General features: G+C 35.2%; 1 protein-coding gene and 1 long non-coding RNA gene across 8 annotated transcripts in view; one reads left to right on the top strand and one right to left on the bottom strand.

Moving 5' to 3' along the window:
* Positions 1 to 16,259, top strand: part of DMD (dystrophin) — a 2,504,498-nt gene that overhangs the window by 127,845 nt on the left and 2,360,394 nt on the right. For 3 of the 7 annotated variants that reach the window (XM_069063827.1, XM_069063826.1, XM_069063828.1), the window contains exon 1: positions 12,208 to 12,586. The exons of 1 other annotated variant lie outside the window; for it this stretch is intronic. In XM_069063827.1, coding sequence (XP_068919928.1) covers positions 12,556 to 12,586 — 31 coding nt within the window. In that variant the 5' untranslated portion in view covers positions 12,208 to 12,555. Of the gene's footprint in view, positions 1 to 12,207; positions 12,587 to 16,259 lie in introns of those variants that run through there. 3 more of the 7 variants (XM_069063829.1, XM_069063823.1, XM_069063825.1) reach the window with 1 other exon arrangement.
* Positions 1 to 16,259, bottom strand: part of LOC138142780 (uncharacterized) — a 113,981-nt gene that overhangs the window by 27,488 nt on the left and 70,234 nt on the right. The window lies entirely within an intron of this gene.

Raw genomic sequence — 16,259 nt, 5'->3', positions numbered from 1 at the left:
ATATATATATATATATATATATATATATATATATATATATATATATAAAAGTATATTCACCTCCTTAACTTCTTTCTTGTTTATTTTGTGGTTAAACATCTAATTCTAAGAGGTAGAGGTTGAGGTACCCACCCCACCCCCAGATCTATTTCTTCCTGTAATTCCCTTAACTACTCCTCTAAGAATTTGGATGCTATACCACTTGAGGCATATATGTTTAGTAATATCATGTCATTGACTATGGTGCCTTTTAGCAGGATGTAGTTTCCTTCCTTATATCTTTTAATTAGATCTGGTTTTGCTTTTGCTTCATCTGAGATCAGGGTTGCCAGCCCTGCTTTTTTGAACTTCAGCTGAAGCATAATATATTCTACTCTAGCCTTTTGCCTTTACCCTGTGTGTGTCCCTCTGTTTCAAAATGTGTTTCTTGTAAACAACATATTGTAGGATGATGGTTTTTAATTCATTCTGCTGTCTGCTTTGGTTTTATGGGAGAATTTATCCCATTCACATTCACAGTTATGATTACTATTTGTGTCTTTCTCTCCATCCTATTCTCTTCCCCCATCCATATCCTCCATCCCCGACTCTGATCTATGCATTTATTTCTCCCTGTCTGCAAGATACTTCTCTATGATCATTGTTTTCCTTTGTTGCTTTTTGTTCATGTTGCTTGCCTTTTTTTTCTGGGTTTTACTGGTCTCCTTTAGCCACAGCAAGAGGGACTTTCCCCCTTAATCCCCCTAGCCTCCTAAACTAAAGGACTGTTGTACTTTGTGTTTCTTCTGGCTGCATTTTTATATTTCAGGATTTTTCCTGCAGCAATATTCTCTGGGTTTTTCAAAGTCAATAAGGGAGGGTGAGAGCAACTTACTCTTGCTCCACCATCTTGGCTCCTGGAAGTTGAAAAAGGTGACTTTCACACATTCTGTCTGTGGGCTGATTCCTCCAGGAACAGCAACTGCCATGGGTGGTACTGCTGCTACTAATTCAGTTACTCCCAAGGCCTGCTTTAGGTTTGCTGGGGCTGGGGTTTTATTGGCACACCCTGCACTGGACTACTCTTCTCTCTAGCCCAGTTCCACCAGACCCCTCCTGCTGACTTCCAAGTTGTGTCTGGCATGTGTGGGTTAAGAAATCTGGAAACTGCCACTGCTGTCAGTTATTCAGTAGCGCAGGTCTGCTCTGGTTTTGTTCTTGCCAGGTTTGCATTTGCGCAACTAGCACTAGACTACCTTCCTCTCTCAGCCTGGTGCATCAGACCCTTTCTGTCAACCCTCCAATCTGTCTTGGGCTGGAAATCTGCCCCATTATGTCTCTGTGAGTTCCACCACTCCAGAATTTGTTCAGAGTCACCCCCTGAAGGTATTTGAAGGACTTTAGGTGAGAAACCAAGAGAGTACCTGTTTTCACTCCACCATCTTGGCTCCACCTCCTCAGTATGCCCAACACAAATCTTTCTCTGCCAGCATGGATAGTCTTTTCTACCAACAGAGGGAAGACCTCCAGAGTTTTCGTGATCTTGTAAGAGTGGTAGTTTTCCCTGCATTTTAGCTCTAAGGATGTAGTACCAGAAGAGGGACTTGGTATCATAAGGCTATTTCTTTTTTGCCATTGTTTCTGTCAAATTCTGGGCCTACAGAATAGTTATTCTAGGGAACACAAATCTGTTGCTGTCCAACTTTCAAAAAGACTGTGTCACAAATTCTATGTTAATATATGTTAGCTATAAATATTGATATTCTTTCAATCAACCAGCAAAAATTTACTTAGTGAGGAAATTAGGTAATGTAGTGGATAGAGCACTTGTCCTAGAGTCAGGAGAACATGAGTTTAAATCTGGCCTGAGACTCTTACTAGCTGTGTGACCCTGGGCAAGTCACTTAACCCCAATTGCATTAAAAAAAATTATTTAGCTCCAGTTATATAATTGGAAGTAGGGATAAAAAGAGAGCCATGAAGAAGTCCTTGTCTTCAAGGATTACATACTATTGTGGGAGGCAACAGGTACATGCAGAAGTAAATTGAAGGTAATTTGGGAACAGGGTAGGGAGGAAGGAATTAGTAGCTGGTGAGATCTGAAAAGGTCCTATTTACAAGGTGACTCTTGAACTGAGCTATGAAGAAGGAAACTATATATTCTAAACAGTGGAGGTGAGGACCTAGTACATGTGTCGGGTAGACAATCCCAAAGACCCCCTACCCAAATTTCATAAAACTCAGAAACCTCTCAAGGTAGGAACAGAAAGCATTTATTCAGTTCTCTCAAGAAAAGGGTGTCACCCCCACTAGGAAGGACTAGTGGAAGGAGGTGTGTTACAGAAAACAAAGCAAAGGTTATATATCCTAGCATAAACAAACCCCCTCCCATCACTATCCTTTATTCCTATTGACTGGGAGGAAGCCTTACAATCTAGCTGTGAAAATCCTCTCCAAAGACAAAGAACAAGGAAACAGGATATAGCTAATTCAATGTTCTTATTTGGCAAACTTAATGCTGAGGTGACTGTGAAGGAGTTGGGTAATTTCTAGTAAACTGAAACTTAGGCCTATCCAGTAGTACCAAAGCCTGTCTCTAGTTTCAAGATAGTCTCTCTCCCACCACCCTGAAGAGTCTTCACAGAGGGTATATCTCACTCATACATTTTGGCAATAGGAACAGCAAAAGACATGGAGGTGGGTGATGGAGTGTTACGTGTGGGAAAAAAATATAAATTCAATTTGGCTGCACTAGAGAATGCATGTAATGCATAGTAAGTCTAGAAAGATAGCTGGGAGCCAGGTTCAAATGACAAGGAGAAAACTCTGTATTTGTCCATAGAAGTAAGAGTTTACACAGAAGCAAGAGTTTACATTGGAGTTTACTGAATTATGGAAATGACATGGTTAGACCTGTACTTAAGGAAAATTAGTTTGGCATCTATATAAAGGATATATGAGAGAGAAGAGAAATCTGAGGCACAGAGATTGATCAAGAGGTTGTTATATTTTATAGCAAGTTCCTCTGATAAAGGTCTCATTTCCAAGATACACAGGAAACTGATTCAAATTTATCAGATTAAGAGCCATTACCCAATTGATAAATGGCCAAAGGCAGTTCTCAGGGGAAGAAATTCAAGCTAACTATAGCCATATTGGGGGAAAAATGCTACAAATCACCAACAATTTGAGAAGTGGAAATTAAAGTAACTGAGTTTCCACCTTCCATCTATCACACTGACAAAGTCTACAAAAAAGGAACATTACAAATGTTAGAGGGGCTTCTGGAAAAACAGAGACATTGAGGCACTGAAGTGTAATAGCCATTCTGGAAAGCAATTAGGAACTAGAATGTTGCTAAACTGTATATAATATTTGATCCAGAACAAGTATCCATTTATTCCCAAAAAGATCAAAGAAAGAGGGAAAGATCATATGTGTATGTATGTATATCCATATGTATATAATACATACATGCATATATACAGACAGAGAGAGAAAGAGATATTCTTTTCTGAGGTGTCAATAAGTGGTAAACCAATAAGGCCTAGCTGAACAGTTTATGATAAGTGAATGTAATAGAATACTTTGGTTCTGTAAGAAATGAGGAAAGAGACTGATTCAGAAGGAAAAAAAAAAACAACTTGAAAATGAATTATATGATATAATGCAGGGTGGAGTGGGCACAACCAGGAGAACAATTTACACAATACCAAAAACCCTATAAAAATGAACCGTTTTGAACTCTTATATGTGATGACAAATTCTATCCATCACTTGAAAAAGAATCTAAATATCTGGAATAAAATACACATTTTTAGACGGGGCAACAAGGGAATATGTTCTGCTTTATTATGCATATGTATTACAATTGTGGGAGAGAGAGAAAATAAATACTTGTGAGTTAAAAAAAAAATTAAAAGAAGCTAGCTAGTGCAGTAGTCTTTACATGAGTAATTGTTAGAGTCTGAACTAGGGTGTTATCCCAGTCAGTGAAGAAAAAAAAAAAGTTAAATATGAAAGTCATTTTGTCAAAGGAGAATGGAGATGATCAGCAGATGATTGGATAAGTAGGTTAGAACTAGAAAATGACTCTTGAAAACTCAGGTCCTTACTGATTCTGACACGTGGGATTCTTTCATGTGATGTACACAACTAAAGAAATATTCTCTTCTGGTAGAGAAGCCAATAAAGCATGCCAGTTTTTTCCAATCTCTCTTAAATACTAAAGAATTTCTCTTTTGAGCCATTGTGTGGGATTATTTAAAAACCACCTTAGGCTTTTAGCAATCTGGTTTTTGTTTTTGTTCTTTTTTTTTTTTTTTTACTGCCTTTGTTTTTGTTTTTTGGCCAGGTAAAGAGAGTGGGAGGGTGAAGTTCAGTTTTCTCCAATTCTTTTGGTATGCATTGCCTCAGGGGACACCATTCAGTTTAAGAAGAAGAAAGAGGAGTAAATGAGTCAGCCCTGGCTACACACAAATTAAATGCATAACAGTATTTAATGCTTTCACCTATGATTTATTTACTTAAAGGTTTTTATAACCTTGTATAATGCTGAAGGGACTAAGCCTTTAACAAAGTTTTCAAAAGATGACAACAAAATGTTCCTTAGTTCAAAAACAGGAAAAAAAAAAAGAGGGAGAAAAAAAAAGGAATGTGAGAGAGAAGCTAGAAACAAAGAGGTAATAAACATCATTTGTTCTCAGTCTCTGTCATCATATCCTCTGGTTTCTTCTCCCAAAATGTATTACTTTCCAATGTCTATTACTTAGAGTGACAACAACTTCCAATTTAATCTAGAGTTTTTATCATTCTACACTTGAAATTTTACAAGTCTGAGAATAGTCTTCATGCCTTTGTTTCTTGAAATTTTCTCTAACCCACAAACTTTGTTAGGCCCTTGCCACAAAAACTCTAGCCTGGGACTCCTCTTCTTTCTTTATATTCATTTTTCTGCTGATTTCATCAGCTGCCATCCAGTCAGTTGGCATTACTCCAAAATCCAAACTTCTAGACCAAATCTGTCTTCTGAACTCCAGATCCCGAACACTAACTTCCTGTTGGACACCTCCTCTTAGATGTCCTTTGGCTTCTCAAACTCAACATATACCAAATGGAATTCATATTTTCCCTCTAAAATTCACCTTTCCTGTAAACTTTGTTGTTTCTCTTAAAGGCACCACCATAATTTCAGTCAACAAAATTCATAATTTTTGAGTCATACTTGGTTTTCCTTCATCCTTATATCTCATTAATTTTATCTCCATAATTTCCCCCTATGCCAACATTTATCTATGTTCCCCAAATCTCTCATGGCATAAATTGTCATTTCTATGTAAATTGACCTCACTTCTGTGTATCCAGACCTCACCTCTCTCTTGAATTTTGGTCACGTATCAGCAATTCCCTGCTAAATGTCTCTGCCTGAATATTTCATAGACATCTCAAAATCAACGTATGCAAAAGAGAGTGTATATCTTTTCCCAAAAACACATTCTTTTTTTTTTTTTTGGTAAGGTTACTACCAGATATCCAGTCACCCAAATTTGTAATTTTGAGATCATCTTTGACTCCTCATTTTTAATCATGCCCATAATAATTATTTGCCCTTTTCTGGTGATTCTCCCTCAGTGATATTTCTATAATCTCTTTGTTTGTCTTCTCTTGCTCCTTACTCTTGCATGTACTATTGAAGTAGTCTTCTTATTAGTATACCTACTTACAATTTTTCCCTGTCTCCAATCTGTCCTTCCCAAACCTACCAAATTAATATAATCCTGTTCTATAGGTCTGACCCTGTCAATCCACTGCCCCACAATGTTCAGTGGCTTCTTTTTGGTATGTGGTTAGAAAACTTTCTTCTGGGAAATTGACTTAGCTGAGTAGTCATAATCCTATTTCTCTACCCAGATGTTTTCCATAGAGCTCTACTCCATTCATTCTCTATTCCTGTCAAACTGGACTACTTAGCTGTTTCCTAAATTTGCCACTTGGTAAGGAAGATTTGGCATTTCTTTCCTCTTTTCCTTTGCACAGGTTATCCACATTCCTAGAATTTACTTTCTCCTTTACTACTTAAAATCATAGCTTCCTTCAATGCTCAACAAAGATGCCACAACCTAGAAGATACCTGTTCTTATGTTAACTTGACCCAATATTTATTCAGCCAGGTACATATTGCATACTTCTCACCCCTACTCAGTATAATTTATGTTCCTAAGGGCCTTGTCAATCCTTTTCTCAATGTCTAGGCAATTATATTGCATTGAATAACCATGTGTTTAATTGAATTTCACCCTCATATTCCTCTGTTCAAAAACCTACAATAGCTGACATTTGTCTGTTGATTGAATCAAAATTTATCATCCTTGTACTACACTATTATTTATCAACCTCAACTTTAAGCTCATCCTCTTCATCCAAAACGATTCCTCTCTACTCCCTAGTATAAACAATAGTTTTAGCACAGAAAGAGAGAATGTTATAGATGGAAGGGACCTTACTGAACCCCTAGTACAACCCACTCATTTTTACAAATAGGGAAACTGAGGCCCCAAAAGAGAAATCAATCAATTAATTAACAAGCATTTATTAGAGGCATTTAGGTAGAACAGTAGATAGAGTCCTGCTCTTGGAATCTGAATTCAAGTACAGCCTCCAATATTTATTAGATGTGTGACCCTGGTCAAATCACTAATCTCTGCCTGTCTCAGTTTCCTTAACTGAAAAATGGTGATAATAATAGCACCTACCTCCCAGGATTATTTTAAGGATCAAATGAAATAAAAATTTTAAAGCAATTAGCAGGGTGTGTGGCATATAGTAGATGTATATAAAAGGCAGCTATTATTATTTTTATTATTAGCCTATTATGTGCCAGACACTGTACAGAAAAACATGAAATAGCTCCTGCCCTCAGTTACCTTACATTCCATAAGGAATGATTTGGTCAAAGTTATTCAGCAAATCAGTGGCAGGACTAGTATTCTAACTCAGGTCTTCAGGATTTTAAATTAATAGGTTTTTCCACACAGTTTCTTACTGTTCTCCAGAGGCTATGCCTTTGCCTTAGCTCATATTATTTCTCTTTTTAACCTGTTTCATCTCTTAGCTGTTTTTGTTTCTCTCCTCTCATACATCCCTTGCATAAATCCTGCCAATCCAATAGAGACTATTCCAAGCCCATCATGGAAAACTTCTGTAAGACATATAGATATCAGTTGCTCTCTTAGTCCTTTGAACTCCTATAGAACTTTATATCTCAATTTATTCTCTTTGTATTAGATATAGTTGTTTATATGTTTTATCTTCCAAACTGGATTATAATATTCCTTGTCTCAGTGTAATACATTTGACCATTAATACCAAGAGATCATATTATCCCAAAACGGAACAGGCAACTTTGAGAGGTAATAGGTTGCCTATCAATTGAGCCCTTTAACAAAACATGGGTAAGTCACCTGTATATTATTCTGCTGAGGTAATTCTTGAGCTAAAATAGATACCTTCTGAGATCTCTCCAATTCTGACATTCAGTGTTTCTGTGAAGTCTTATTTATCTTTGTGACGCTCTCAATTTATTTTACATATTTGTTGAATAAACGATCCCTTTATCTGAGTTTCTTTAAAGCATATGGTTTGTTCTGCCCCTTAAGTTAGCACTTAATAATAATGTAATCTAATAGCCATTAATTGTTTCACATGCCATTTGAAAGTTGGAGTACCTCTTCCCATGGCCGGGCATAGGCAAAGGTCAATAGTTGTGCTATTCCTCTTCACAGGCAGCCCTACATCTCATTTCATTTTACTTGTTTTCTTGATGAATTCATAAGTTCATCAAAGAAGCAGGGGGAATAGGATAATACATATATGATAATTGTTGATTAGTTAATAATGGTAGCATTTTGGAAAAATTTTTAGAAAATATTTTTATAAAACAAATTCCTTCCTGGAACAGCTAGGTGGCACATTGGATAGAGTTTTGGCCCTGGAGTCAGTAGGACCTGAGTTCAAATTTGCCATCAGATAGTTATTTGCTTTGTGACCTGGGGCAAGTCATTTAAGCATAATTGCCTACAAAACAAACAAACAAAAAAAAACCTCCCTTATAACCCCAACCTGTTCTGCTTGTGGTTCTCCGGGCAAGAAGAGGTCCTATGTAGTTCCAGTCTTCTTGGTCTGATTTATTTATTGATTGATTGATTGATTGATTCATTCATTCATTTATTTATTTGTTTGTCTGTTTGTTTATCTATTTATTTATTCGTTCATTTATTTATTTATTTATTCATTTATTTATTCGTTTATTTATCTATTTATTTATTCATTCATTTATTTATCTATCTATCTATCTGTCTATCTATCTATCTATTTATTTATTTATTTTAACTTATCAAGTTTTAATACATTGTGGATGTTCGTACCACAAGGATCCCAAGGGAAATGGAGGAGGAATGTAAGTGTCCTGAGGACAAGAACTATCCAACCTCAGTCTTTATATCCCCACCACTTAACATATAGTAAGCACTTCATAAATTCTTATTGATGGACTGAATAAATACTGATCAGGAATGAGGGTCAAAGGATCAGAATATGCAACTTTAATGTATGTTAAATAGATATGGAGTGCAAGTTTTTTTTTTAATCGGAAGCTCTTGGTATATTGAGAACAACACATCTATGGATATACAGTTTATGTCATGTCTCAGAGGAACTCAGTGTTTCTTCAATATATTTTGAGTGGGGGCAGAGTCAAGATGGTGGAAAAGAAACAGGACTTCCACAGGGCTCCCGCTCCCACCTCCTCCAATTAATGTAAAAAATGATTCTAAACACACTTTGGAGCTACAGAAGCCACAAAATGACACAGAGAAGTTAAACTCCCACTGAAGACAGGCCAGTAGGCTGGCAGGAAGGGGCCAGTGTAACGCTCTGGGAGCCAAGCCCAGAGGTCAAAGGAACTGGGATCAAAACCAAGAATCACCTACCTAGCAAAACTGAGTATCATTTTTCAGGGGAAAATATGGTCATTTCAATGGAATAGAGGACTTTCAAGCATTCTTGATGAAAAAACCAGAGCTCAATAGATAATTTGACATTCAGATACAAGAAGCAAGAGATTCATGAGAAGGTAAACAGAGAAAAAAAATCATAATGAACTTATCAATATTGAACTATTTACATTCTTACATGTAAAAATGATAATTGTAACTTATGAAACTTTTCTTAGTATGAGAATAGTTGAAGAGAATAGAAATGTGTGTGTATGTATACATACATATATATGTCTATATAGGAGGGTATATGGGCATATGAATACATATGTGAGTGTGTGCATATATGTGTACAGGTATACATAGGGGTCAGAGGACCAATTGAACAGGAAGGGATGATACTTAAAGGTGAAATTAAGAGATGAGAGAGTAATATAATGAGAGGAGATGAGAGAGATAGAAAGGGGTAAATTATCTCATATAGAAGAAGCAAGGGAAAACTGTTACAATGGAGGGGAAGAACAGGAAGGTAAAAGGGAATGAGTCATCCTTATTCTCATTGAATTGGGCTTAGGGAGGGAATGACATACACACTAAATAGGGTATGTCACCCTATAGGAGGGTAGAGGGAAGGGGATTAGAGGAAGGATGATGGAAGGGAGGGCAGGCTGGGATGGAGGGAAGTTGGAAGCACCAACTTTTGAAAAGGGACAGGATCAAAGCAGAGAATAGAACTAGTTGGGGGGGGGGGGAGTTGGGATAGCATGGAAGGAAATGTAGTCAGTCTTTCACAATATATTCACTATTGAAATGTTTTGCATAGCTACACATGTACAACCTATATTAAATTGCTTATCTTCCCAGTAAGGGTGGGTGACAAGGGAAGAAGGGAAAGAATCTGGAATTCAAAGGTTTAAAATCAAATGCATTAAATATATTATTATTATTATTATTATTATTAATTATTTTACATGTAACTGGGAAATAAGATATACAGGCACTGGGGTAGAGAGATCCACCGGGCCCTACTGGAAAGTCAGAGAGAGGATGGGGGAAGATATGGGAGAGAGCAGATTGGGGGAGGGCATATTCAGTAGGGGATTGCTATTTTGTGGTAGTGGGTAGGGGAAAATGGGGAGAAAATTTGTAACTCAAAATCTTGTGGAAATGAATGATGTAAACTAAATAATAATAATAATAAAAAGTAAAGTTGCATTTTTAGTGATTAACTATTATATATATATTTAGAGGGCTGAATGCAAAGAGACCTATTTTCTGTTTGATATTTTGATCCACATGCCTGGAACACATATTCTTTCAGACACAGAGCTTATTTAGGAACATTTAGAATCTTAGAGGTAGAATATATAATACTGCTCAAATGTTCCCTTGTCCTCATTACCATCCCACGCCTGTTGACCTATTAGTAGGCAACAGCCTGTCCTTTTAGTGCGGAATAGAAGCATTACATATATTGTAAGAATACTTATTAGTAACAGTAAAGCATGTGCATTTTAAATTATAACAATTTATATTTCATTTTCTCTTACATAAAGTGTTTGACAAATTAATTAGTGATTATTCTGTGAAGGGACGTAATAAAAAAAAGACATAATTAATAGTTAAGAAAGCCTTTTCCTTTAGTCACAATATTGTACAATCACATCTTTTTTTTTTCTATGTAAACCACTCATTTAATATTGTAAACCATCTGATGCTTTTTCTCCTTACTAATACAGATTTTCTTCCCTTAATAAAAATCCATATTTAAATTGTATTAATTGGCATCTCAAATTGTTTTTATTCCTAAAGGAGGCATCACAGGATTTATTTCAATTTTGGGTTACCCTGTAAAAACCAGTTTATCCTTCTTGTCACTCCCACTCACTCATACAATGCACCCCTCTCCCCCCCCCCCCCCGCACCCACACACACACACACACACACACACACACTCACACTGAGTTAATTTTGTTGTTTTTCAGTAATTTCGGTTGATCTGATTCTTTGTGATCCATTTGTGGATTTTCTTGGTAAAGATGCTGGAGTGGTTTGCCATTTCCTTTTTCAGCTCATTTTGCAGATGAGGAATCTGAGGCAGAGTTAAGTGAGTTGTTTAGGGTCACACCACATATTTGAAGTCAGGGAGTAGAGTTTTCAGGACTCCAGAACCCAGTGTTTTATCCATTGCACCACCTAGCTGCCCCGCAAAGTTAATACTTAGTTATCAATTTGATGGACTAAATATGGGGGTGGAAGGCAGTTGTCTTCAGTTTTAGGACCAAATCCATTATTAAGTACATGATCTTCAACACATCATTTAACCTCCATGTACCTCAATTTCCTTATTTTTAAATGAGGATACTTTACTAGATCATATCTAAAGGCCCCTTTAGCTCTAGCCTATGATTTGTTGGCAACATCTATTGTGCAAATCAAAGCACAATTATTCAAATTCTACACTGAAATATTTTTCACTTGTGCTCAGTCTGTTTATTTAAATATCAAACAGAATGGCATTGTTTTTCTTGTAAGTAAATGATGTATCTTTCACCTCTTTGTTTAAATATCAAACAGAATGGCATTTTTTTCTTGTTGTCAGCATATAAATTAAAAAAGCTTACTCATTTTTACTCTTCCTAGATTAGGAAATAAGTTTTATTTTTACCTGAAACTTTAATGGGTTTCCCCCCAAAGTTTCTATTCTTTCATTTAAATGAATAACTATCTCCAGGAGACATATATTCTCACCATTGCTCTCTACTGCAACTTTTTCCTACTTACACTCAACTCTGGATTGTTTGCATCATCAATTTATGACTTTTGATTGGATCCCAAGGGAAGCAAATTAATATTTGTAGTCTCTGGATACATAATTCATGTACAAATCATTCTAGGCATGAATTTCCATGTCAGTCAGAAAAAAAGAGAAAAAAAACTCCAAGTGCATTTGATGAAAAAGCAAAGAAGCTTTTGAAAATTTATTATTGATAAGAATTAGAAAATTCTATGACTTTTGAGAAGATATTTAGGAATTATTGTTATAACTTTTCACAACAGGGCTTTTGTATTTAAGAGGCATGCAGAGCAGTACTATAACTACTGTACTATTTTGGCTTGTTTGCTAATCAGGAAGCTGTTGGTCATCTTTTGAATTTGTTATACAGTACATGCCATCCTGGAAGCACAGCCTTATATGTAGAGTTCATGGGCAGTCCTATTATGGGAAACCAACTTGTTTTGAGGGAAGCCCAGCTGCTTGCTTCTGCGCAGGTCCTGGAATTTGAAACATCTAGGGACCTCTACGGAATCCTGGCATCAGTTACTACATCGACTGACTCTTTGGGAGTTAGGCTCACTCATTCTCCCCTTACAGAATTCAGACCTTAAAAGCAGTTAACTTCATAAGATAAACTTCAAAGAAAACAGAGAGGACTTTATTTATGTTTTTTTTTTTTGGAAGGCTACTTTGGGTTCTTATTATTGACTGGCCTAACTCTGAAAAACCTACTGGAGTAATAAAACTGAGGACATTTTCATTTAAGATATTCATTGTTGCCTTGATATTTCATTTTTTGCCCAAATGATTTGGTATGAAGAAGTGGAAGACTGTTGTAAGTATAAATAGACTAAATAGTTGTTTTATGATTTTTGTGTTTTTGACATAACTTTATGTCTAAAATTTTAAGAATATAAGCTTATGAAAGAAAATAAAATAGGAGGTAATTAGTTAACATAAATGGTCATGTATTATGTATAGTAATGAATAGTCATGCATATATAGATATAGTTACATATAGGTAAATATGCTGAATTAGGAAAACTTTTTTCCAATCATAGTGACAATAATCCCCAGTATTTAGAGATGGTGTTAAATACCTTTTTGTTAAAAGTAGTAGTTAGGTATTAATATTTATATCAGATATTTTTGCTTCCATAAATTAAATTCTATAGTTATTTAGTTTTGCTTTCATTTGTCTTTATTGCTACATACATATATGTATATATGTGAGTATTTGTTCATGTGTAGCAGTTACCTGTAATATTCCCATATAATTCTAAGAACTAATAAACTATCTTTGAAAAGGGAGAGGGAAGGTCTGGGGCAAAAGTATATATGTTCTAATTAATATAATGTGTTGTGATAGATTAGGACATAATATCAAGATTTATCCAGCCTCCTTTCTTTTATTTTAGAGGATATCTTATTATTCATTTTAAGAGGTTGTCTTCTACTTTCAGTTCTAGGCAGTACTCAAGTATGAATTGTCTTAGAATATAAAAGAATGCCTTTTGAATTGAGGGAACATCTTAAAACTTTTGGGGATTTTAACTTTAGAAGTAAAGTTAGCTTAAAATGCTATTCATGTTTTATATCTGTGATGACTAAGCTCTTTTCACTCAGATACTTTTGGTTTGCCACTATTCCAAGACCAACTTTTTAGCATCTTTATTTTGAAGTGAATCATGGCTAGGGTATTTTAAATTTTTATTGCAATATGCAAGCAAAAAAGATATATTATGAGGACAATCTATTCCAAAGAGATGGGTTGACTCGATTACCTAAGAGATGTTTGTGGCTGTTTTTCTTCTATCTCTTATTGATATAAGATTATCGCCATTCTGAAATAGATGCAAGGACTGTAACTGTATTTAGGAGAGGGGAAATAAGTTCAGTAACTTCAATAATTATTCACCAATTTCAGGGAAAGAAGAAAATTGTTGCTAAAAAAACTTTGTGAACAGGAATTAACTATTTTGTGCTGGTAACTACTGGCTTTGGAATGCATACAACACATTGTTTCCTGTATTACTTCTAAGTAGTGTTGGAAATCACCAGGGTTATATTCCCGTTTAATTTTTTTTTCTGAATTCAATTAATTTTAAGTAATACCTATATGTATGTTTGCATATATTATATACACCATGGTGCTTAATCTTTAGAAACATATATCAATTAATTCTCTATAATAGATTATCTTAAAAGAGCATTTAGAGGAAAAATGAAAATAAATTGTAAATGTTTACCAAAAGTAAGGCATAGCTTATAAACATGTATAATCATTTATGGAATTTTATAATCTCTGATAAGATTGCTAAAATTATAAAATATAAATACATAATTATTAGAATATAAAATAAACAGAAAAAGTTCATAACATCTAGACTATATAAATTGGAATGAGTTCCAGTGAGAGGTAAGAAGTTCACCCTCACTCGAATTCTTCAGGTATATTCTGAATGAAAACTTTGTAGGTATGTTGTATGGAAAGTGCTGATAGGTACAAATTTGGCTGTATACCCTATAAGATCCCTACTAAATCTATGACTCTGTGATATAGTGATTTAGAACAGAAAGGGATTTCTAAGTTTATATAATCACACTCTATCTATATCATATTATGGATGAGGATACTAGACCTAGAGAAATTATGCAACTTGCTTAAAAGACACTGTGTTTGGAAGAGACAGGATTTGAACTCAGGTCTTTTGATTCCAAATCCAAGGCTCCTTATACTGTACTGCACATGTGGCTATATTATATTATTTTTACTCCTAGTAAAACTAGCCCTGATACTCTATTTAAATGCTAAAGGCTATGTTCATTAGGAAAAGCAAGAAAGGTACCTTAACATTTTATCCAACAGTTCAGTGCCTTAATGGATGCACTATGTAATGTTGATAATAACACTGTAGTTTTATAGAATTAAACAATAAGGATACTTATGATAGATTATTTTCTGTAAGAAAATATGGCTGCCTTGAATATTAACATTGATCATCTTTTGAATATAGAATGAGAGATAGAATACACAAAGGCATAGTTTTTGGACATTATATTTCAACAGTTATAGATGGGCCTATACACTGTCAGTTAAATTCATATCCAATTGAATCTGCTGTTATAGCATGCCTTTGTATTTTAATTTCCTAAATTTATAATCTGATCAGCATTGAATGCAAGGTTATCTTCACTCTCATTATCTACCATTAATCTACATACATACAGTGATTTTTAACATGGATATATAGGAGTTCAAGTTTATAAAGCATTTTGCATATATGATTTTGTAAATCTGTATATATATATATGAATATATGTATATGTATGTGTATATACACACACATTTACGCATACATGCATGCAGAGAGACAGAGATACAGAAAAAGAGAAAGGGAGAAAAACATAATAGGTTTAGGAGAAGTTAATGGAATTAAGAACAATAGATTTATGGTACATAAATCTATTGTTGTTTAGTCATGTCCCACTCTTGTGACCACATTTGGGGCTTTCTTGGCAGAGATATTGGGAGTGGTTTCCATTATTTTCTCCAGCTCATTTTACAGATGAGAAAACTGAGGTAAACAGGGTTAAGTGATTTACCCAGTCACACAGCTTAATAAGTATATGAGGTTAGATTTGAACTCAGGAAGGATAACTTCCTGACTTCAGGCCAGCATTCCATCCACTGCACTGCCTAGCTGATCTAAAGTATTCCTACTCATTAAAGTGGGTGCTTGTGGCGAAAGAGGTAAGTAGATTCTAGTGCTTAATCATTGCTTATCTAAGTAGTACTAAGGTACACATTCATTAAATGGAGACAAATATGAAGTCGAACATCTCTTTCTGGCTTGAAGTGCTCATTTGAAATCCTTTAAAATCTGTGTTCTAAATCACTGGCCATATGTTTCACAAACTGTGAAGTTTTTATCCACAGTTGAGGTTTAATAAGAGAGATAATGAAATCTTTGTTCTCTAGGAAAGTCATGTGTTTTGTTTTATTTTTAATCTCTCCTCTTAGTCTTATCACTGGAGTAACACAAAGTAATTTTTTTCTTCCCTTCTTCCCTCTGTACTTTCTTTAATATTTCTTTGGCTTATTAAGATGATTTATCATAACTTTCATTAAGTTACTGTTTATCTCATTATCTCATGCATGGTATCTCGATAGGTGAATACAAACACTGAAATGTGTAGACAAGGGTCACTAGAGTTATGATTTCTGTGGTATTGCTTTAAGGAGTTCCCATTGTGGAAACTTCTTCTAGTCATGGAGTCCAGAAAGTCCTTCGAAATTTACTGTCTTCCAGAGTTGTCTAGAATATTGATAATATTATCATGTATCTCAAGTAAAAGAACCAGTATATGGCAGGGGTTAGATTTGAGCACAGGTTTCCTTGATTCCAAGGGTGACCCAGGGGTGGGGAAGCTGCAGGCTATGGTCCCATGTGACCCTCTAGGTCCTTGGGTGCAGCCTTTTGACTGAGTCCAGGTTTTACAGAACA

This window comes from Petaurus breviceps, unplaced genomic scaffold, assembly GCF_028583685.1.
Source record: "Petaurus breviceps papuanus isolate PSGF00001 unplaced genomic scaffold, PetGlider_PUasm1.0 90603, whole genome shotgun sequence".
In the NCBI taxonomy this organism is placed as follows: Eukaryota; Metazoa; Chordata; class Mammalia; order Diprotodontia; family Petauridae; genus Petaurus; species Petaurus breviceps.
The sequence above is the reverse complement of the archived record's forward strand: the minus strand, read 5'-3'. Positions and strand labels throughout refer to the sequence as shown.